Below are 24,420 nucleotides of genomic sequence, written 5' to 3'. Positions count from 1 at the left end.
TCACTGTTGACACATACCCAGTTCAGCAAAATTCAATGACAAACTAGTTTTAGTACCTGATGATTCATCAAGTTTGAAAGTGTTGTCTTCATTCCCTGAGATGATAGCATATAAAATTCTTCCACTTTCACCTGCATCTGCGTCATATGCAATAATATGATGGACCAGATACCCCACTTCCTCATCTTCCATTACATAGGAAACATTTTCTGATAAAAATAGAGGTTTGTTATCATTTACATCCAAGACAATAATCTGAGCTGTCACAGAGCCTACCTTGCGTTCATTTACATTTAATGCTTGATCCATTGCTGTTATTGTTAGAAGAAATGTTTTGGTCATTTCATGGTCAACTGGCAATGTTGTATTTAAGCAACCTTGATAGGGATCTATGTAAAAAGGATTTTCCGTGGAACTCCAGGACATAACAGAATATCGGAGCTCACTATTTGGTCTACTTCCATCATCATCTTTTGCATTAAATATGTGAACAATAGAACCGACTGGAAGATTTTCTTCAATTCCAATCACAACAACATCATCTTTAAACCATGGTGAGTGATCATTTTGGTCTTCTATTTTAATACTGACAAAAATAGAAATGTTCCTTGAAAGGATGTGACTATTATCTTCTTCGATAACCTTTAGCAAATAATGAGGAATTTCTTCATAGTCTAGTTCATTGCTTTGATACAATTCTCCTGTCATTCTGTCAACTTCAAATGGAAAGTGGTCATCATCTTCATCAATGTAGTAATGTATTCTCTGGCTGGTCAGCAAATGATGATCATAGGAACTGATGGAACCCACAACTTTTCCAGGCCTTAAACCTTCAGGTATGGTAAAATATCTTTGGTTATTGTGAATGGTCAGTTTTTCTATGACTCTAGGGATAACCTGAAAGAAGGTCCAACAATATGGATTAACTTATTCTGTTTCTCATAAAATAATTTGAATTTTAAACGCTTAAGTCAGTCTAGAGATTTTACATTTTTAGTCATCAAATTTCATCATAAAACCATTTATACATATCATGTAATTCTCAAAACGTTTTTGCAGAGCATTTAGTTTGCCATAAATGCAACAGAAATGAGGCACACTTTCCAAAATTCCAAAGTAGAAAATTATTTGTCTATCAAACAATAAATTAAAATTTATTTCATATAATACCTAGCCTTTGAATTTCTGTACCTGTATGTTAATTTCTGCAATCTGTTGAAGAGGAGGGCTTCCTGCATCACTTGCCATCACTACAATTTTATGATGTGCTATATAATTGTCCATGAAAATCTTTGCCGTTCTCAGTTCTCCAGTTTTGGCATCAATTTTGAAGCTATTTGAATAATTTTCTATAATTAGAAAGCATTAAAGTGAGAACTTTAAAAAAAAACTGTGTGGACTATTCAATTACATACTTCATTATTGATGTTAACAAACAAAATTGAGTGAGGTTCTCAAATATCAGAGTATCTCTTAGGAATTTTCATCAACACAAATCAATTCATTGTTATGTGATCTTGATGTCTTGATGATGGACAGATTGACGTGCCTCTATTCTCATTTATACAATTAAATTGTTAGAAGTTGATCATACAGTACTTATAAATGCGTAGTGTTCATGGTTGACATTTCAAAAATGCTAAAATTTGCTGACCAAGGTGTGAAATTTTAAAAATCATACAGCAACTTCAATGCTAAATGTACAAATAAAATGATAACCAATAATATTTAAATGCCAATGCAATGCAACATCTGCTATTAACTTGTTAAAATTAGTTCAATGCAATAAAAACAAGCAAAATACAATTCACATTAACTACACAAAATCTTTTTCTCAAGCTTTCTTACCTAATATAGAAAACGAAACAGTACCATTTTTTCCAACATCTGGATCCTTAGCAATTAAGGTAGTCAAAAATGTGCTTTCAGGTTGAGCGACCAAAACCTGTCATTTCAATAAATACATGATTCATAACTGATATTACATACAAGTAATTACTTGTGTAATAGAAAATATTTAGCAATGCTAAATATAAATAGCCTGAAAAAGCTGAGAAATTGCAGCATAACAATGATATATTATCAGGAATATTATTAAGCCATACAAAATTCCAGCAATTTGAGAAGTAACTGAAGTATACTATGTGTTATCACCCTCTAGAAAATGCTGAACGACTTCTGTTCCCCAACCCCCAACGTCACTACCAACCTAGGCAAGCTGTTAGCTTATTTTTGATTAACATGTCTCTATTGTAGTTGGTGGCAAATGACAATTTGCTGTATTTAGGTTATTATTTGTGCTGCAGCCAGATAAATTAAAAATAATTTATGAACTAGTAGAAGATGAATTAGTAATCACACATTTACTGCCAGTAAACATTCGCAGACTTGGGAGTCCAACAAAGTCTCCAGTGAAGCTATGGAGACCCATCACTGGCTTGTGGAAATTACTCAAGGTATTTATGCCTAAATCTCTCATACTTCGGAATTTATTCCTGTTAGTTTTGCAATTCCACACACTTGCCATATCTAAGGGCAATTATTTTCAGGGAACAATAGTTTCCTAAAAGAAAGCAAAAACATTTCAATGTTCTATCTACTAAGCACTCACTGTTCATGATCATATTGACTAACTGGGGAAGCTGTGGACTCATTGTTTGAGAAACCTTTTTCTCGAAACTGATTCTTTTAAGTCAGGTGCTACAAACCTCTTATATCAGCCAAGAACCTGTCAGTACTCTCATTCAACAGGTAACAGATTCTGCATTTTCTAAAGTACCGGACTTCAGAATGCACGTCTCTCATGCATAGCAAAGGAACATATTTATCAACCTTCCCAGGACAGCTATTTTCCCTGGGAATAGGAAGCTACCAATGAGATGCAATCACTTAGAAATTATTTCTGACTGAAACATAAAACATAAGATTAAGGGGTACATCTTTCAGCCCTTCGAGCCAGATGTGACTTTCAATATGATTACAACTAATTTTTTTGCCTCAATGACACTTTCCTGCATCCCTTTCATAACCCTTGATTCTCGAAGACATCAAGAACTTATCTGTCTTGGTCCTGAATATACTCAATGATGGTGCATTCACAATTCATTAGGGCAGGAAAATCCAAAGATTTACAACTATCCGAATGAAGAAATTTCTTCTTATTTCAGTCGAAAATTATTGATCCTTATCCTAAGTCTACGTCAATGTTCTATATTTCTAGTCTTGGGAAGCAATCTTCAGTATCTATACCACAAAGCTCTTTTGGAATCTTGTATTTTCCTTTGTTATACTGTAGTCAAGACAAATATGTTTCCCTTTGATTTGAAGTTTAAATGCTCCACATGTGATCTCATCAAAACTCTATACAATTGTAAGACTTTATTATTTTTGTACTTTAATAAATTGCATCATAGGTAGACATGCAATATGTCTTCCAGCCGCTTCCTGCATCTAGTATGCTTCCTACAAGTTTGTATGCCAACTTGACACACCTGGAATATAGGACGATAGCTCTGGTTGTTTGAGGTCAGTCACCTAACTCTAAAACAGTTCTGCAAGAGTTCCTCAGGATCCTATCCTAGACCCAACTATCTTCAGCTGCTTCATCAATGACTTTCCCTCCACCATAAGATCAGAAGTGGGAATGCATGCCAATGATTGCACTTGTTTAGCACCATTGATTCTCAACACTGAAGCAGTCCACAATCAAATACACTAACACCTGGACAATATCCATGTTGGGCTGTGAAGTGGCAAGTAACATTCATGCTGCTAAAACGCCAGGCAATGACCATCTCTAATAATAGACAATCGACCCACCTCCCCATGACATTCAATGGCATTGCCATCATTGATACCCTCACCATCAATATCCTGGCAGCTATCATTCACCAGAAACTCAACTGGATGAACCACAGAAATACAGTGGCCACAAGAACAGGTCAGAGACTAGGAATACTGCAGCAATTAACTCACCTCCTGACTCCTCAAAGCCTGTCCACAAGGCACAAGTTAAGAGTGTGATTGAATACTCTCCACTTCCCTGAATAAGTGCAGCTCCAAGAACACTCAAAGCTTAACATCACCCAGAACAAAGCAGCCCGCTTAATTAGCAACAGATCTACAAATGTTCACCATCTTCATCACCAATGTTCATATCCCTCCCAGATCATCTCAACGCCTTCTACACTCATTTCAAGCAGAATTTCGGTGGAGAGGTAATACCTATTCTGACAAATCCTGTTGAACCTATCCCAACAGTCACTGCATCAGAGGTCAGATCAGTTTATCTTCGTGTGAATCCAAGGAAAGCAATGGGACCAGACAGAGCACTGGGCTGTGCATTCAGAGCATGCACAGATCAACTGGCAGAGGTCTCCTCGGACACCTTCAACCTCTCCCTGTAGCAGGCCACTGTCCCTGCCTGTTTCAAGAGGGCCAACATCATCCCTGTGCCTAAGAAGACTCATGCAGCATGTCTCAATTACTACCGCCCAGTGGCCATAACTTTGGTGGTCATGAAGTACTTTGAAAGGCTGGTCATGGCATTAATCAACTCCAGCCTCCCCACTACTCTTGACCCACTCCAATTTGCCTATCGGACCAACATATCCACATTAGATGCCATATCATTTGCCCTTCACTCCTCCCTAGAACATTTTGACTCCAAGAACAGCTACGTAAGAATCCTACTCATTGACTACATTTCAGCCTTCAACACTATTATCCCCTCGAGACTGATTACTAAACTTCGTGATCAAGGACTAAGCCCCACTCTCTGCAACTGGATCTTCAGTTTCCTGACCCACAGGCCACAATCAGTGAAGATTGGGGACAATATTTCATTGTCACTATCATTCAACATTGGAGCCCCCCAGGGGTGTGTATTCAGCCCCCTACTGTACTCACTGTATACCCATGACTACGTCACCAAATACCAGACTAATGCCATTTACAAGTTCGCTGATGACACCACCATAGTCGTTCGAATCTCAGATAGCAATGAAACAGACTACAGATGGGGAAGTGAAAGACTGGAAAAATGGTGCACTGAGAACAACCTAGCTCTCAATGCCAGCAAGACCAAGGAAATCACTATTGACTTTCGGCGGGATGTTACTCATGCTCCCCTACACATTAACAGCACCGAGGTGGAACAAGTGGAGAGTGTCAAGCTTCTAGGAGTCATCATTCACAACAAACTTTCTTGGACTCTTCATGTGAACGCACTGGTTACAAAAGCCTAACAACGTCTCTTCTTCCTCAGGCAGCTGAGGAAATTTGGCATGATGGCGAATATCCTTGCCAACTTTTATAGGTGCGCCATCAAGAACATTCTGTCTGGATGTGTCACCACCTGGTATGGCAACTGTACTATTCAAGATCGGAGACAGTTACAGAGAGTGGTGAACTCGGCCCGGACAATCACAAAGGCCAAACTCCCATCTAAGAATCCATCTACCAGGCTCGCTGTCAAGGAAAGCATTCGTAAACATCCATCCCAACCTGGTGATGTTTTTCTACAAGCTCTACCATCGGGGAGAAGGTACACACGCACCAGTCAGTTTCGAAACAGTTTCTACCCTACTGTTGTTAGAATACTGAATGGACTCACAAAGCCTTAGCATTCGCCTGTATCTTTGTTTTTGTTTCTGCTGCTGTTTACCTATTATTTACTATCTATGCTACTTAACTGTGTGATCTGCCTGTATTGCTCGCAAAACAAAACTTTTCACTGCACCTCAGTACATGTGACAATAAATTCAATTCAATTCAACAGCATGCACTATCTACAAGATGCACTGCAGAAATTCACCAAGGCTCTTCAGACAGTACCTTGTAAACCCACAATCACTACCATCTAGGAGGACATGGGCAGCAGATATATGGGAACACCACCAACTGCCAAGTTCTCCCCTAAATGACTCAACATCCTGACTTGGAAATATATCATCATTACTTCATTGCCACCAATGCAGCCAAATGTGGTGTTGATATCAAGGACTGCCCCTCTCCCCTCCCCTCTGGAATTCAGCTCTTTTGTCCATGTTTGAACCAAGACTGTAATGAAATGGCCCTGGCAGAATCCAAACTGGGCGTCACTGAGCAGGTTATTGCTGAGCAGGTGGTGCCTGACAGCACTGTTGATGACACCTTCCATCACTTTATTGGTGATCAAGAGTAGACTGAGGGGGCAGGAATTGGCTGGGTTGGATTTGTCCTGTTTTTTGTGTACAGGACATACCCGGGTAATTTTCCAGGTTGTTGGGTAGATGCCAATGCTGTAGCCATACTTGAAAAGCTACCCTACTTGTGACATTGTCAAAGAACTTGAAGAAATTTGCCAAACATGTTAGCTTTCTAGATCATACTGTAATTTTCTAATTACAATAATAAGACTCCCTCATTAATAGATTCCAGCATTTTCCCAACAACAGATGTCAGGCTAACTGGCACAGAGTTGCATGTCTTCTTTCTTCCTCCTTATTGGGCTATTACATTTGCCAACTTACAAATCTTGAGCTTAATTTTAGAGAATTTAGGAAAATCACAAGGGCTCAACATTATTGGTTTCTGGCTAAGTACAAGGTGCTTTGGATTTTTTGAATTGTTTATCACCATGAGGCTTCTTGAGTTTTCTTGCCCTATCTTGCCAAAATCACACCTTGCCACTATGGTGTCCCTTATGTCTGGCTGCAACTCCACCTTTTCCCAGAACAACTTGCCATGTCTGGAAACTAACAGGAATTAACTGACAGCTCTTGCACCTGTACTATGTTTCAAAGCCTATACAAGCATTATCAGTCTTTTGCTGTGCTGCATGGTCTTTGATATTTGGGGAAACCGGTGCACCTACTGGACACTGTAGTGCAAACATAGAACCTCCTCTTCCCCCAGCAGAGGAAGCCATGACACCAGACCACACAGCCTGGTCTGAGGTTGCTGTCCAGTTTAAAGCAGCCATCTGAGTGAATGTTGAGCAGTATAGAAAGGTCACTGATTTTCTCCACCCTCCCAGCATAGGTGCCATCATCTTATCTCCAATACACGCATGATTCTGATACTCTACCCACCTTCTAACAAGGCTCATGGTCTGTCACTCTCAACACTGAGTTACTGCATAAATCCCCAACACCTCTAACCATGCATGCTGTCACTTGGGGTACCTCCCCAACTGCATCAATAGTAACAGCTTTCATCTCCATTAATACCAGCTTCACTTTCATTCCAGGAGGAAAGAACACCCCAACAATGCAGAAAGAGTCACATTCAGTTCCTCAACCCTTACGCAGAGAGTATCCTGGCTCTGAAGGTCCTGAGCACTGAGATGACCATGTCCAAACCTCAGAACCATTATCAGATGCTGCTCTTGACTTACTATGCCTAGAACCACTGACTGAAAGCTATCTCCTTTGACTTAATTGAAATTTACGAACACCATGACAAGTTTCATATCTCTGTGTCTGCACTAAACAGCAAGGTAAGCCAGAAGTAATATTAGTGTGCTTTTTCAGACTGAGGGATCAAGCACAAAAAGGCAAAGCAGGGATCCAGGTTGGCTCAGACTCAGCGAATACCTCAACAGCAAAGCTTACACACTAGAGATGCAGCCTGGTCCAGTCCATGAGCTGGAATGAGCTGTGCATCTCCTTCGCACAGTGCCCTGGCTGCCGCTGCAGTCTAAGACAAAGCTTTTCACTGTGCCTTTGTACACATGACAATAGATCTAATTCAATTCAATTCAGATGTAGCACTGAAGCGTAGAATGACCTGTAAGTGGGTCAGAGATGTACCATATGACATTTTAAAGGATGGCACATCTTGGATACCAGTGTCCCTGGACATGGTTGATATTAACGGAATATACTCTGAGATGCTGGTGTCTGGTACCCAACTTGAAAGAAAGTTGTAAGCTGAATTCACAAGGTACATATTCTGATTTACACGTTGCACTTTCTTGATGTCTAGCTTCATTGGTTAAGATAGGAAGCTGAATATTACTGAGTTGGGTCATAAATAAGGTTTTTAACAAGTTATAATTCCCCTTAACTGGCAACCTGGTGAGAAACATTGCCCAGTGAGAAACTCACTGCCTTGCTGGTCCAAATACAAAAAGATGGAGCGAAATGCTCCTGACATCAAGATAGGTCTCACCAGGCTTCTCATCTGATTCTTCCATAAATCCTGTCACAGCTCATGTCGCTTAGACCCCTATAAGATTCTACTCAAGTATACGATTCTCACTTTTAACCTCGCATTCAGTTGTGTTATAATAACATTTTCCCAGAGTACCTTTCACTATGAGAGTTAATTAAAATGCCTCATTTCACAATACTGAATCTACGAAAACTTTATCCTTTGTTGGTTCCACATTATATTATTCTAAGAAACTGTCAAGAAAGCATTTGTCCATTTGTTTCATCAAATCTATATGAAGACTGAAGTCCTCAATAATTATTCCATTGCCTTTGTTACAAGCTTCTACTTTTCTGTATAACAGTTACTGTCCATTAATGATTCCTGTCAGTGTTTTCTGAACCTTGTTATCTCTAATTTTCACACATAGCGATTCTATTTCCTGTACTTCTGAGCCAAGATTCTTACTTTCATTGTCCAAATGTCATCCTGAACTATCAATTACTCCTCTTCCAACCTGTCATTTAAAAATGTCTATCCTGGATTTATGTAGCAATTTCAATTTAAACAGTTATCTCATATGTCAAACCACAGTTAAGGTTAGAGCATATTTTGTTGACGTCTGATAATAAATGAAGGAAATTGAATTGGAGACTTCATCAGTGCATTAAACACTAAACTGGAGATACTAAAGAGAAAGGAGAATCAACGTTTCGGGCATAAGCCCTTCTTCAGGAATGAGGAAGGTGTGCCAAGTAGGCAAAGATAAAAGGTAGGGAGGAGCGTTGGGAATGCGATAGGTGGAAGGAGGTTAAGGTGAGGGTGATAGGCAGGAGAGGGGGTGGGGGCGGAGAAGTCGGGAAGAAGATTGCAGGTCAAGAAGGCAGTGCTGAGTCCGAGGGTTGGGACTGAGATAAGGTGGGGGGAGGGGAATTGAGGAAGCTGGAGAAATCTGCATTCATCCCTTGTGATTGGAGGGTTCCTAGGCAGAAGATGAAGCGCTCTTCCTCCAGGCGTCGTGTTGCCATGGTCTGGCAATGGAGGAGGCCAAGGACCTGCATGTCCTTGGCGGAGTGGGAGAGTGAGTTAAAGTGTTTCACCATGAAGCGGTTGGGTTGGTTGGTGCGGGTGTCCCAGAGGTGTTCTCTGACATGTTCCGCAAGTAGGCGGCCTGTCTCCCCAATGTAGAGGAGCCACATTGTGTGCAGCGGATGCAGTAAATGATGTGTGTGGAGTTGCAGGTGAATTTGTGATGGATATGGAAGAATCCCTTGGGGCCTTGGAGGGAAGTGAGGGGGGAGGTATGGGCGCAAGTTTTGCATTTCTTGTGGTTGCAGGGGAAGGTGCCGGGAGTGGAAGTTGGGATGGTGGGGGGTGTGGACCAGACAAGGGAGTCACAGAGGGAGTGGTCTTTCCGGAATGCTGATAGGGGAGGGGAGGGAAATATATCCTTGGTGATGAGGTCTGTTTGGAGATGGCGGAAATGACGAAGGATGATACGATGTATCTGGAAGTTGGTGGGGTGGTAGGTGAGGACCAGTGGGGTTCTGTCCTGGTGGCGATTGGAGGGGCGGGGTTCAAGGGCGGAGGAGCGGGAAGTGGAGGACATCTGGGTTGTCCGGTATTGGAATTGGTTCTCCAAACAATCCAGATGACCTCCTTCTTCAAAGACCGCAATTTCCCCTCAGACGTGGTTGACGATGCTCTCCACCGCATGTCCTCCACTTCCACCTGATGCGGCCTCCTCTACATTGCGGAACTTACTTGTGAAATGTTTCAGAGAACACTTCTGGGACACCCGCACCAACCAACCCAACCGCCCCGTGGCGAAACACTTTTGATATGCAGGTCCTTGGCCTCCTCCATTGCCAGACCATGGCAACACGACGCCTGGAGGAAGAGCACCTCATCTTCTGCCTAGGAACCCTCCAACCACAAGGGATGAATGCAGATTTCTCCAGCTTCCTCTTTTCCCCTCCCCCCACCTTATTTCAGTCCCAACCCTTGGACTCAGCACCGCCTTCTTAACCTGCAATCTTCTTCCCGACCTCTCCGCCCCCACCGCCTCTCCGGTCTATCACCCTCACCTTAACCTCCTTCCACCTGTCACATTCCCAAGGTCCCTCCCCCAAGTCCATACTCCCTACCTTTTGTCTTAGCCTGCTTGGCACACCTTCCTTATTCCTGAAGAAGGGCTTATGCCCCGAAACATCGATTCTCCTGCTCCTTGAATGCTGCCTGACCTGTTGCGCTTTTCCAGCAACACACTTTTCAGCTCTGATCTCCAGCATCTGCAGTCCTCACTTTCTCCATACTAAAGATAAAACAGACATTCAACGGACAGCTTGCATGAACAAAAAACTTAAATGAAATACAGTGTGTTGGTAAAAAGTTGGAATAACACTTACTTGTTGAAGGACCATCTTGACAGTACACTTTACATTTCCAAATACGTTTTCAGGTACTACACCAATTGCTTTAAATTTAGCTGTGTTTCTTTCAGGGATGTTCTAACTCAATTATATTGCCACCATTATTAAATTTCTGTGCTTATCTTACAATAAGTGTTAACAACAGTTTAGTAGAGTTCAGTCTCCCTTTGCTCTGGAGAGTGCTTTCACAAGTTTAGAGACCTGGATAACTCAAAGCATGTTCAGGTATGGAATTGAGAACATTCTAAATCATATATGGTGCACTGGTTTTATTATGCTTTTGGAACAGAAATGCAACCTGGACCAATGTGCCTCTTTGCTTGCTGTAGACATGTGCCTTCAACCAAGGAGGGACTGACAGGGTTATCTTGTGGCCAGTTTCAATAAAGGCACTGCCCAGGCCAGACTGGTGTCTTGAGAGATTGAAAGCAGGACACAATCTTATAGGGGTGAGAGAATGTGGCTTTGGCTAGGTGTATTGCTGAGTCTGGTGCCAAGTGAGGCAATACTATCTCAACGTTCAGATCATCTTACTCTATCTTTTATGCTTTTCACAGACTGTGTTTTCAGATTCTCACTAGGCTGCAGTGAGATGCCAATTGATGGGGATTAACGCTTGTTAAATGCCTTGTTAATATTACAGATCACCTCATTAATATTCATACTTCTATCCTATCAAAATCACCAAACAAGTTTGACAACAAGCTAACTTACATTAGTGGATTCAACATGCCACTTGCTCCACCCACTTCCAGCTTGGACAGTAGGCGCAACTGCAGTGGGAACAATCCATGGCAACAGTTGCACACATATATCATCTGTGTACAGCGGCATCCACCATCTGCCAAACCATCTCAACCATCATGGCATTTCTCAAATATACTAGCACTGGCGATTTTTGAGAAGATTTATAGCTCAGGTTGAAGATAAGTATGTAAGTTAGCACTCTCGAGCTACAGATATGCATTGGACGGTGCACTGGCAATGAGCACTGAGAAAGCCAAAATAGAGGCATTTTGGATACATAGATGGGTACCTAATTGACAGAATGGACCAGCCATCTCAGGGCTCCTTGCTTGTCCTCTTAGCTTTTGCTCATTTTGTGTGATTGCAACATCTGTGCCTTGTCTTCCAATGTCTGTTAGAGTATTGGAACTTCAGCTAGAGCCAAAGGTTGGTCATCACTGCCATTCAAAGGGATCTTCACCACAGACACACACATACTGTTTAAAATGCTTGTTAGCATTGTGTTGTAGTTGAGGGAGTATGGGAGAATATCATGATGAACAACACGCTGAGACATGTCAGAAACTGGTGGTAGATAGTCCTCAATCAATGGGTATGGGTCAAGGGCACAGTTCGCACACAGTCTAGGGCTCTGTCCTGGTCAGTTTTTGATTTGAAATGCTCACAATCCAAAAGTCTGTCTGTACAGTTTGAAGGGAGAAGTGGAGTGACCAGTGGTCGTTGCTGTACGGCCAGCACAAGTAGTCAGGAAAATTGTGTACCATTAGTTGGGGAGCTACAAACACAGCAGATGGGGGTCTGGCCAGTGATGTCTAGGAATTGATCATTGAAATCACTAACAGGGCAGGAGTAAATACAGTTCTGCGTGACTGTCCACTAATATTTGTGAAGATAATGGGGGAATTTAGTTATAATGTGTAATATTAGAGTTCAGGGCAGCGAGGACAGTTACAGACAAAGTTCAACATGAAGATCTCTTCATCGAGAGGATGGATAACAATTAGTTGTTGGGGATAATGTGAGATTTTAGGGGTGATAGAAGTTCTGCAGAGGTTTCTGGGGACCAGATTGTGCCTAGTGCTGCTGGTGTTCAGCACAATCTACATTATCAGACATAATTTTCTTTTTTCTAGATGCAAAGTCCTGATAATTAGTGGTTGTAACAGTGCCCAGGTTGCGCACAGTAATGCCAGTTTGATGGCTGACTGAACGGGATTCATGTTTGCTGTACAGTGTAGAGACCAAAACATGAAGCTGCCACTTGCAAAGTGAGGTTACAGTGGATTTGCAATCATCACATCATCCATTTCATATGCAAGAAGTCAGATGCTGGTCAGAGTTGATGAGGCACACGTCATTGGTATGTGCAAATTAATTCTGGGAATTTTAGTAACGATGTAGTCTTCAGTAATAATGGTATCGAAGGCTAGTGCTGAAATATGACCAACAACTAAAATTACTGCAACTTCAAAAGGTCCTGTGTGGAACAGACAAGGTATAAGACCTCCTTGGTATTGCAAGTGTGCTGGTTATATATGGTGAATGTAATGTCAGGTTCAATGACTTATGTGGATGTAGGGTTGGGGGGGGGGGGGGGGGGGGAAACGGTTGTTATTCATGCTGGAGGCAGTCCATTGGCACTGATGTATGGTGATCGTCAACCAGCGCAGCTCCTTCAACACACTATTTTTATACTGAGGTGGAACATGGATGTCCAAGGAAGACATTTCTATCGTGAGGTGTGCTCATCCCTAATCTGCAGGGTTGATCACCAATGGCTGTTCTGAGCTTTAAGAAACTCTTTCACTACTTTTGTATCCAATTTACGTTCTTCCCAGTGAGAGTAATAGGCCGTTCTGCTGGTCGCATACTGATCATTGTGACTTCGTACCTAAGATGAAGACAGATGCAGCATGAACAGGAAGTCGAGCAGCAGCAGCAGACCTCCATGAAGGATGAACAGCACCTATCTCAGGGAGAAGATGCAGCACAGGGCTACTAATGAAGCATGGGGTGCTCGGGAATCAGGTGGCTCAGACTCCATTTCCCAGTTAATGATGATGGTTTTGCATGACTTGAATATATTGCCAGATATATTCAGGTCCTAAGGGCTTCAAGAGTGGGAACCATCCCCTCCTGGTGGCTGTGAAGCACTCACTTCAATGTGACTGGCTTCTTACAGGGAGCCTACAGCTAACCTGCATGGGATCTTTCAGTTGTGCACCCACAAATGCATCAGGACAATGACTAACACCATTTAGACAAGATCACACTGGTTCATTATGTTCCCCAAGATGAGGTCAGTGCTGCAGTTTACCAGTTGGATTCCGAAACATAGCTGGACTCCCCCAGGTGCCATTCACATGGCCCTGAGAGGGTTTTATCACAACTCTGTGGAATTCAGCAATAGAAAGGGGTTCCATGCAATTAATATCAAGTGATCTGTGATCACCAGTACCATGTCCTGGAGGTTGTGCAGCTGCCATGATTGGTACATTTCTGATCAGTATCTGACACATTTAAGGGTACAAAGTATTTTCAAGGCTGGTTAGTGTGGAAACAAAGGCTACCTACTGCAACCATGACTGATGACATGTCTGCACGGCTCCACAGACTGATGCACAGCACAAAAACAATGCTGTACATGCCTCAGCCAGCGCCATGGTAGAGTAGAGAACAAAGCTACTAAAGATGTATTTCTACAGTTTGAGCTGGTCTCTGGGTCTTCCATTATAGTTCAGCCACAGCACACCACGTCTTCCTGGCACAGTATGCTGTGCACAACTGCAGCAAACAACAAGGTGACATTCTGGATGCCGAATGTCATCTTGGAAACCGGAATAATCTTCCAAGGAAGTTGATGAGGGCATTAAAGCTGACAATTTCAGAGCCTAGGTATGATGACCATTACATGCCAGTTTGAACCTCAGTGACATCTGCTTCCAATAGAAGAGATCTGAGTGCATTGTACAATTATTGTGTTCTGTTTGCTGGTCATGATTCCTAAAGTTGGTTGGGATTCTAAGAGCAATGTTCAGCATCTGTTGGCTTTGTTTTTGTTCCCTTTTTCAATCTGTAAATAAAAGGTGACATTTATATTTGAATTCATCCAATTGTTTGCCACAATTATTTAGGTTTCCTACTGTTATGAAGATGTGGGTGCACTATACCGTCAAGAGAGTTAAAAGCAACAGAACTACCTGACAGCACTAAGTGTGCTGGAAAAAGATATAATGTAACCTTTTGGACCAGTAGTTAGGGTAGCTGGTTGCCTATAATCAAAAACAGATTCAAATTAGGCCAATCAATTTAAATTATACCCCCAAAAAAGACAACTCCAATCCAGTTTGAATTGAGTATACTGACAATCTTAAAAGCCAATGACACAATTCGATGCTTTGAGAGGATAAGATCAGGGAAAATTGAACAGTTGAGAGGAGAACTGCCAAGGCACCAGCATGTACTGCCTAAAAAAAGCTCTCTTAAAGGTATCTTTATTGACCTGTGAAGCAGAATCCCCAAGACGAAAAGAAGACAGGGATACAGAGAAGAACTGAAAGTTGTCTGGTTTTGAGATAAGAAGTTTTGTTTTGTAAATCATAACTGGGATTTTTATCAGACCAGTACTGTAGCGGGAAAAGTAAAAGATAGGTTAAAGGAAGGAGTTGTAAATACTTGCTAGTTAATTATTCTTGGTGATACTTTAAGAAATAAAGTTGTTCCTTTTTACTTTAAATAGTTCATGGCCTCTCAAATTTTCACAGATTACTGCATGAGATAAATCTTTTCTGTGTTGCTGGTTTAAATTAAGCAGTGTTGTAACAGTACTGAACAATGACAAGATGCAGTGGACTCTGAGGGCAGTTCTAATTTGGAAGGTGTTTCGATGGATATAGCCCGAGAAGAGGTAGACTGTGTGCCTGGTTATTAAACAGAGACTAAGGTGAGTGAATGCATTCACATATGCGAAGGGGTGTCAGCCATGCTGGTGGACAGGGGGTGGTGTTGGACGGGAGCGCACGGGGAGTGGTGGGTGGAAGGGGCGACAGGGGGTTGCAGCGGGGGTGGATGCGGGGCGGTGTTGAACAGGGTTGAGGGGCAGACGGAGGTGGGGGCGGTGCTGGATGGGGTTGGGGGTGGGAGGGGGATTGATGTTGGATGGGTCACATGGGGAGGGGGTTGGGGTGGATGCGGGCAGTGTTGGACACAGGTGGGGGGCGCGGGCAGACTAGGGTTGGTGGGGGCTCGCGCGTGGTGTTCCGCTGCCTACTCTCCTGAATCGGGAGCGGACTTTATAGAAAACTCTGAGCCCCAGAGGAAAGACATTGAATCAATTAACCGAATAATCAATTATCCGAATGAAATAGTGCCCGTCCATCTCATTCAGATAATAGAGATTCCTCTGTACAGCATAAACATTTGTGGTTCCAGCACTGATCTCTGTGGAACCACACTGGTGATAGGCCACCAACCTGATAAAAAGGTGCCATATCCCCATGCTGTTTCCTGCCCACAAACCAATTTTCTATCCTTGCCAATGTACTACCTCCAACACCATGAGCCGACACCAATCTTATGATATAATCTTTTGTGAGGAACCTTGTCAAACGCCTTCTGGAAATCCAAACAATACATCTGCTGGATCTCCTCTATCCATTCTGATTGAGCCTTCCTTCGAAAGTTTTTAGAAGTCAATCAGATAGTTTCCCATCCATGAAGTCATGCCGGCTCTGCATGAATAGATTATATTTCCCAATTTTTCTGCTGTTACTTCCATGATAATTGATTCCAATATTTTTCCAATAACAGATGTTTGCCTAATTGGCCTGGAGTTACCTACTTATTGCCTCCTTCTCTTATTTAATGGGGTGTCATTTAGCAATTTTCCAGTCATAGAGTCACAGAGATGTACAGAATGGAAACAGATTCCTTGGTCCAACCCGTCCATGCCAACCAAATATCCCAACCCAATCTAATCCCACCTGCCAGCACCTGGCCCATCCTCTAGTACTACTCCAGAATCCAGGAAGTTTTGGAAAATTACAACCAATACATCCACTATCTCTATAGCTTCCTCTTTTACATTCCTAGGATACAAGCTGTCAAACCCTTGTTCCCCAAAATCATCTCCCTAGATTCATTTTCTAAGGGGCCTACATTGACTTTGACCTTTCCCTTCTTTTTTTTAATTTAAAGATGATCTTATTGTCAGTTTCTATATTCCTCGCTACTTTACCCTCGTAGTTTATTTTCTCTATCTTTATTATTGGTTAGTCCTCCTTTTCCTGGATTCTGAATTTATCCCAATCTTTAGAATTATCACTAACTTTGGCCTCCTTAAATGCTTTTTGTTTCAACTTAACATTCTTAACTTCCTTGGTTAGCCATGGTTCATTTATCTCTCTCTTAGAATTATTCCCAATTATATATTTTTGCTGAGTCATGAATGACCTCTTTAAATGTGTGTCTCTGCTTGCTTACTGTCATTAATGTTAATCTATCCCCCATACTTCAATTTAACTAACTCAATCCTCATTTCATTATAATTCCCAAGTTAAACACAGTTGTTTCTGATTGACAGTTGTTTCAAACTGAATATTAAATTCTATCATGTTATGATCACTGCTTCCTAGGACACCTTTTACTCAAAGGTCATTTATTAAGCTCATCTTATTATCCATAACAGATTTAAGTTAGCCTGCTCCCTGGTTGGCTCCATGACATATTACCCTTGGAAAAAAATACCTAATGCCACTCAATAAATTTGTTGTCATAGCTACCCTTTCCAATTTAATTAATCCAATCAACATGAAGATTGAAGTCATAATTATTGCTTTATTCTTTTTTACATGCTCCTATTATTTGTTGATTTATAGCTTTTTCCGCAGAGTGGCTACTGTTTGGGAGTTTTTACACTCCTCTTACTAATGTCTTCTCTCTAGCATGGGGATATGGCACTTTTTTTCATCAGGTTGGTGGCCTATAACCAGTGGGGTTCCACAGGGATCAGTGCTGGGACCACAAATATTTGCCACTTCCATCCAAATAGACCTTATATCACCCAAACCTAAATCATCTCTCACAACTGACCTCATTTCATTTCTTATTAACATTACAACCTCACTACATTTTCCATCCCTCCTGTCTCTCTGAAAGGTCAAATATTCCTGAATGTTAAGCTCCGAGTGATGATCTCTCTTTAACCATGTTTCTATAACGGCTATGAGATCATATTCATTTACATCAATTTGCGCTTCAGTTCATCTAGCTTATTCTGAATGCTTCATGCATTAAGATACAAAGCCTTCAATCCTTAACTAAAACAAACATAAGGAGCAGTAAGGAACTTAAAAAAGTCAGCATGGGTTTCTGAAGTGAAAATCATACCTAACTAATCTAGCGAAGATTTATTTGATGATGTAAATAGAATAAATAAGGAAGAATCAGCAAATGTCATGGATTTGGATTTCGAGAAGGCTTTGGATAAGGTCCCACAGAAAAGACTAGCGGGCAAAATTAAAACATAACAGAATTATAGTTACTGTACAAGCAGGCACTAAGAATTGGTTGACAGACCAGAAACAGAGTGGGAATAAACAAATCTTTTTCCAGATGGTAAGTGGTGACTAATGGTGTACTACAGGGATCAATACTTGGACCCCGGCTATTCATGACATATAAATTATTTCGATAAGGGAGCAAAATACAATATTTCCATGTTTGCTGATGACACAAAACTAAATGGGATTGTGAGTTGTTAGCAGGATGCAAAGAGGCTTCAGGGTGATCAAGACAAGCTGAGTATCTGGGCAAACACATGGCAGATGTGGTGTAATATAGACAAATAAGATGTTATACACTTCAATATGAAAACAGAAAGCTAAAGTATTACTTAAGTACTGGGAAATGTAGATATACAAAGAGATCTGGGTGCCCTTATACACATATTAATGAAAGATCCTTAACATCACGTGGAGTTGGAGTCATATATTCCCTTGCACAGAATTTTAGCTAAATATCAGAAAGCAAAGAGTTGGGATAAATGTATCTTTTCCTGATTGGCAAGGTGTAAACAGTGGGGTGCTACAAGGTTCGGTCCTTGGGCCCCAACCTTTTACAATCTATAGTTATGACTTGGATGCAGGGATAGAAGGTACAATAGCTAAATTTTCAGATGACACTAAAATAGGTGGCAAAATAAATTGTAACAAAAGAATAAAAAACCTATGAGTGGATATGGTTAATTTTCAAAACTTGGCAGATGGAATTTAATTGTGGATAAGTATAAGGTTATCCTTTTTGGTCAGAAGAATAGAAAGGTAATATATATCTAAGAGCAGAGAAACTTCAAAATTCTTCAGTGCAGAAGGATCTGGGTGTCATTGTGCATAAATCACAGAAAATCAACGTGCAAATACAGCAAGTAATAAAGAGAGCAAATGTTATTTTGGCATTTATTGATAAATGGATAGGGTATTAATATAGGGACGTGTTTCTGCAACTGTACAAGGCATCAGTAAGATGGTACCAGGAGTATAGTATATAGTTTTGGCCCCCTTACTTGAACAGGAGTGCAGTTGCATCGGAGGCAGTTCAGAGGAGGAAGGGTTTGTCATACAAAGACAGGTTAAGTGATTTAGTCTTATACTTTCTAAATTTTAGAAGAATGGGAGGAGAATTAATTGAGGTATTTGAGATATTACAGGGGATTGACAAAGGGGATGCATGTTCCTTTTGGTGGAGCAATCCAGAATGAGAGGTCGTAGTTTTAAGATAAGAAGTAACCGATTTAAAATAGAGATGAGGAAGAATCCACTTCTCTCAAAGGATTCAGAATCTGTGGTATTCATTATCCCAGAGCACAGTGGAGGTTGGAGCACTGAGTAAATTTAAGGAGGAGATAGACAGATTTTTAATTAGTAATCTGTTGCCAGGTTATGGAGAGCAGGCAGGAAAGTGGAGTTGAGGCCAAGATGAGATCATGATCGTACTGAATAGTGGACCAGACTTCAGAGGCTGAATTGCCAGCTATACCGATCCTCCGAAGAGCATCCTGCTCTGTCACTGTAACCCATACTTTACTATAATTACCCCATCTCATCTGAACACTATGGGGAAATTTAACATGGTTAACCTGCACATCTTTGGACTGTTGGAGGAAACCAGAGCACCAGGTGGAAACCCACACAGACACAACGAGAATGTGCAAACTCCACACAGACAATCACCCAATGGTGGAATTGAACCCAGCTCCCTGGCACAGTGAGGCAGCAGTGCTAACCACTGTGCCACCATGCTCTCCCTATTTCCGATTTCTTATATTCTTAAGAAAGTCAACAGGCAGCTGCAGCTAACAATTAGAAAAGCAAATGGTATGTCATCCATCATTACGAGAGGATTTGAGTTGAGAAATAGGGATATCCTACTGCAATTATACAGGACCATACAATACCTAGAGTATTGCTGTAGTTTTGGACTCCCTACTAAGAGAGGATACATTTGCCAAAGAGAAGGTGCAGCAAAGATTCAGTAGACTAATATCGAGGATGAAAAAACTGTCTTATAAGGAGAGATTAATTCAACTGAGCATGGATTTGCTAGAGATTAGAAGAATGGGAGGGAATCTGATTGAAACAAAATTGTAATAAGGTTGCACAGACCATATTTAGGGAGGATGTTTTCCTTGGTTGGGAATCTAGAAGGTCGTGTATAAGAAATTTGTTTGAATTCTTTGAGTAAGTGACAAGAGGATTGGTGACAGTGGTGTAGTGGATGTTGTCTATGTGGATTTTAATCAGGCAATTAACAAAATCCCACATGGCTAACTGGTCATAAAAGTAAAACCCCAGTGGGCACAGTGTAACGTGTCAATTTGGATCCAAAGTTTGTTTGGTAACAGGAGACAAAGGTTGCCTTTGTGAATAGAACGGTGTTTCAAGTGGCATTCTTCAGGGCTCAGTGTTGGGATCCCTGCTGTTTGTTTTACACATTGATGATTTAAACTTGAATGTGGGGGGACATTTGGAAATTTGCAGAAAACACAAACTTTAGCTGTAAGCTCCAAAATGATAGAGATGGGTTGATGAAGTGGGCTGGAAAGTGGCAGATGGAGTTCAACTCTGAAAAGTGTAAGGTAATGCACAGAGGGAACATATAATAAACAAGAAGATATTGACAGGGGTCAATGAAGTGAGACACCTTGGTCTGCAAGTGCACAGGTCTCTAAAGATAGCAGTACAGTCAAGATTTGTAAAGGAGGCATCTGAAATGTGCTCCTTGATTGGCAGAAGTACACAATACAAAAGTAGGGGCATAATGATGAAGATACTGGTGAGGCCACAACTGGAGTATTAAACGCAGTTCTGGGCACCACATTACAGAAAGGACATAACTGTTCTGAGGAGGATGCAGAGAAGATTTACTAGAATGTTGCCAGGGCTGGAGAATTGTAGCTAAGAGATTGGAGAGGTTAGGGTTGTTTTCCTTTGAACAGAAAAGGCTGAGGGGTGACATGATTGAGATATATAAAATTGTGAGGGATATAGATAGACAGCAAGAATCTGTTTCCCGAAGCAGAGTTCGAAAACCAGGGGTCACAGATTTAAGCTAAGATGCAGGAGGGTTAGAGGGGTCATGAAGAAAACCTTTTTTACGCAGAAAATAGTGGGTGTTTGGAATTTGCTGTCTGAGTTGGTGGTGGAAGCAGAGATCCTAAACTCCTTTAAAAGGTACCTTGGATGTGAACTTTAACTGCTGTAATCTGCAGGGCTACAGGCACCGTGCAGGAAGATGGGATTAGACAAGGTATCTTGTTGTTTTGGGTCAGTGTGGACAGTATGGTTCTAACCAAGGGTCATGGTTTCAAAATGGGGTAGGCCATTTAAGACTGAGAAGAGGAAACATTTCTTCACTCAGATAGTGATCAAACTGTGGAATCCACTACCACAGAAGGCTGTGGAGCTCAGGTCACTGAGTATATTTGAGAAAGAAATTGATATATTTTTTAGATATTAAAATATATCAAAGGGAATAGAAAGAAAGCAAGAATATGACATTACGATGGAGGATCAGCCAAAGTCATACTGAATGGTGGAGCAGGCTTGAAAGACCCAATTATCTACTGCTGCTCATAGTTTCTACATGTGCAAATATTTTTGCACCATTTTCTACAAGACAAGCAGACCACTAGTCGAAGGGGTAAGCTCTGCCTATTCGCTGTATCTGCAATGATAAATACTTACATGGTGTATGAGCAGCCTGTCAGGTGCATGCATGTGTCAGAATACCAGGCATAGCAAGATTTTCATATCCTCACTGCTCATCTGGGAATCCCCAAGGATATTTCTTGTTACCCACATCTTCATCTACTTCTTGGCATCCACAAGCATGGTATTTGCTTTAACATCTCCAATGATCTCTCTTAACTTCTTGACTACTTATGTACTGTCAGATTACTTCTGTGAGATTTATTTTGGATGAACTGCAATTATTTCCTGCTATACATTTCAATTGTAAGGTCCTGTCCTTAGTCCATGCTATATACTCCATACTGTGCAACTATCTCAGATGGGTTCAGATTGTTGGCAGCCGACATTTGTTAAAGATGAAAAACTTGCCGGCACACCATCCACTCACCTCCATCCAGAGGCCCAAACAGTCCTTCCAGGTCAGGCACAGGTTCACCTGCCTCTCCTCCAGCCTAGTTTACTGTATCCAATGCTCCCAATGTAGTCTTCTCTACATCGGTGAGACCAAACATAAACTCAGGACACATTTCGCTGAGTATCTCAACCAGGCCCGCAGGAGCTGCTCTGACCTTCCAGTCACCGCCCATTTTAATTTTCCCTCCCACTCCCTTTCCGACATGACCACCCTCGGGCTCCTCCATTGTCACAGCGAATCAGACTGCAAACTGATGGAACACCACCTCATCTTCTGCCCGGGCAGCCTATCACCTGGAGGACTCAACATTGAGTTCTCCAATTTCAAATAACCTCTCTTCCCATCCCTCAACACCCTTCCCAGCCCCTCTCCATCCCTTCCATTCCTCTGACCGACCCTTCCTTCCAGCTACCAACCCGAGTCATTCCTCCCATCGACCAACCAGGTCGTACCCTCGATCTATGTTCACCTAACCCTACTTCATTACTCCGCCCCTCTTCCCACCCAAAACCCTTCCCTACCCCCCTTTATCTGCAGCTCCCCCAACCTCCGATCCTGAAGAAGAGTTATACCCAAAATGTTGACTTCTACACCTCCTGATGCTGCCTGGCTTGCTGTGTTCTTCCAGCCTCCTGGTTGTCTGCCTTGGATTCCAGCATCTGCATTTTTTTTGTCTCTAATGATATTGGTTACCTGACTGCGTTAAACTTTAAACCCACTTCATCTCTATCACAAAGAATGCTTACTTCCATCTCCAGTAACTGCCTTTCTCTACCCTCTTCTCATTTGTTTGTGACTGAAAGCTCAGGCATGCCTTTAATAGCTCCCATCATGGCAGGAGGGTGGGACCACCAAAATGTAAATTCAGGGTGTTACTCTAACTGCAACATTATTGGAAATCTATTGATTAGCCTAGCCTTTTTAAATGTTGCACTTATGTTCATATTATGTCGACACAGTTAGGACAATCATATGACACAGTTATATAGGAAATCTAAGCCAGAAAAAAATAAGTAAACACAGGAACTTCATTAGGCCATTCAGATCATCAAGCTTGCTTCACCATTCTAGATCATGGTTGATCAGTTACTTCAATGTCATATTCCCGTGCTATTTCAAAAATTCATCACCACATAAGTGAAGAGATTCCTCCTCATTTCATTACTTAGTGGCTGGCCTTTTATTCTGAGACAGTGTTCTCTAGTTTGAGGCCCCAAAGTCAAGGGAAATATCCTTTCTGCATCTACTCTGTTTATCCCTTTAAGATTTTTGTATATTTCTAAGAGATCACAACTCATTCCTCTAAACTCCAGAGAATACAACCCCTGTATCCTCTATTTATAGGATTGTCCTACCATCCCAGGCTGGTGAACCTCCACTGCACCACTGTATGACAAATATAGTCTTCCTTAAAGGTGACCACAACTGCACTCAATACTCAAGGTACAGTCACAAAGGAAAGAAATATTTTTCTACAACTTACAAAGGACTACAAATTCAGAAAGGTCTAGTGTATAAATACTGGTCTCCAATGAAAGTTTCAGAAGTACACCCACAGCTGATCCTGCTTGGGGATCACTCCACAAGAGTCCTCACTGAGACAGTGATCTTGACCTCCTAATATAATCCATATTCCTGTTTGGGTAGGATCTGGCATGTTTATCTGTTGGTCAAATTTGTGTTCCTTTTACAAAATCATGGTGCAAGTGAATAAGAAATGAATAAGAATAAGTGAACAAGATAATTTTAGATTCCAGTATATTCTCATATATTTACAATAACAATCTCCTATATGGTGGCAATATATGTCTCCATGACACTGTAACATTAGGGAATATCATTTCAGTTGCCACAATTTCAAACTATAGCATTGTTTTTATCAGGTGTCCCGAAGTAAAAGCAGGCATTAGAAATCACTGGAGTTCACTTCGATCGGAGACTGCTAGAAACCATTCTACTAATGCCCTTCACCATCCCACGACCATGCCACACCCTCCAGCAACATCAATATGAAAACAGCAGAGATCAGAATTTGAGTTAAATATCTGTATATTAAGATCACTTTCTTAACACAATGTCAAAATCATGCCAAGGCTAACGTATTGTGAGTATTAGTTGCCACATAATTTTCGGGCAAATCCGGTATTCATAGAAGAATGATGTTAAAAAAACTACAATATTATTAGGAATATACAAAAATAGACTGCATGCAAGCACAAAGTAAATGCTTGATTCTTAGTTTCTGTTGCAGAATTCTGTGCAGCACAGTAGGCAAGTTTAGGCAAAACAAATAATGAAAATATAGCCCATATGTTTAATTGAATTCTTTGAATAAAACCAAAAACCAGTATATTTTGACAGATCTTTGTTATTTCCCAGTAATGGTATTGACACATTGCATTAATTTAGCTGCTAAAATCTAATGCAGTGTATAAATCTGTGT

General features: G+C 41.3%; 1 protein-coding gene across 3 annotated transcripts in view; it reads right to left on the bottom strand.

Annotated features, from left to right (window-relative positions):
* The window catches only part of dchs2 (dachsous cadherin-related 2), a 140,069-nt gene that overhangs the window by 59,806 nt on the left and 55,843 nt on the right, over positions 1 to 24,420 (bottom strand). For all 3 annotated transcript variants that reach the window (XM_072568264.1, XM_072562676.1, XM_072567589.1), the window contains exons 7-9: positions 1,849 to 1,945; positions 1,192 to 1,349; positions 57 to 897 (exon numbers count right to left, since the gene is read on the bottom strand). In XM_072568264.1, coding sequence (XP_072424365.1) covers positions 57 to 897; positions 1,192 to 1,349; positions 1,849 to 1,945 — 1,096 coding nt within the window. The remainder of the gene's footprint in view (positions 1 to 56; positions 898 to 1,191; positions 1,350 to 1,848; positions 1,946 to 24,420) is intronic.

This window comes from Chiloscyllium punctatum, chromosome 1, assembly GCF_047496795.1.
Source record: "Chiloscyllium punctatum isolate Juve2018m chromosome 1, sChiPun1.3, whole genome shotgun sequence".
In the NCBI taxonomy this organism is placed as follows: Eukaryota; Metazoa; Chordata; class Chondrichthyes; order Orectolobiformes; family Hemiscylliidae; genus Chiloscyllium; species Chiloscyllium punctatum.
This window is presented reverse-complemented; position numbering and strand designations above follow the sequence as displayed.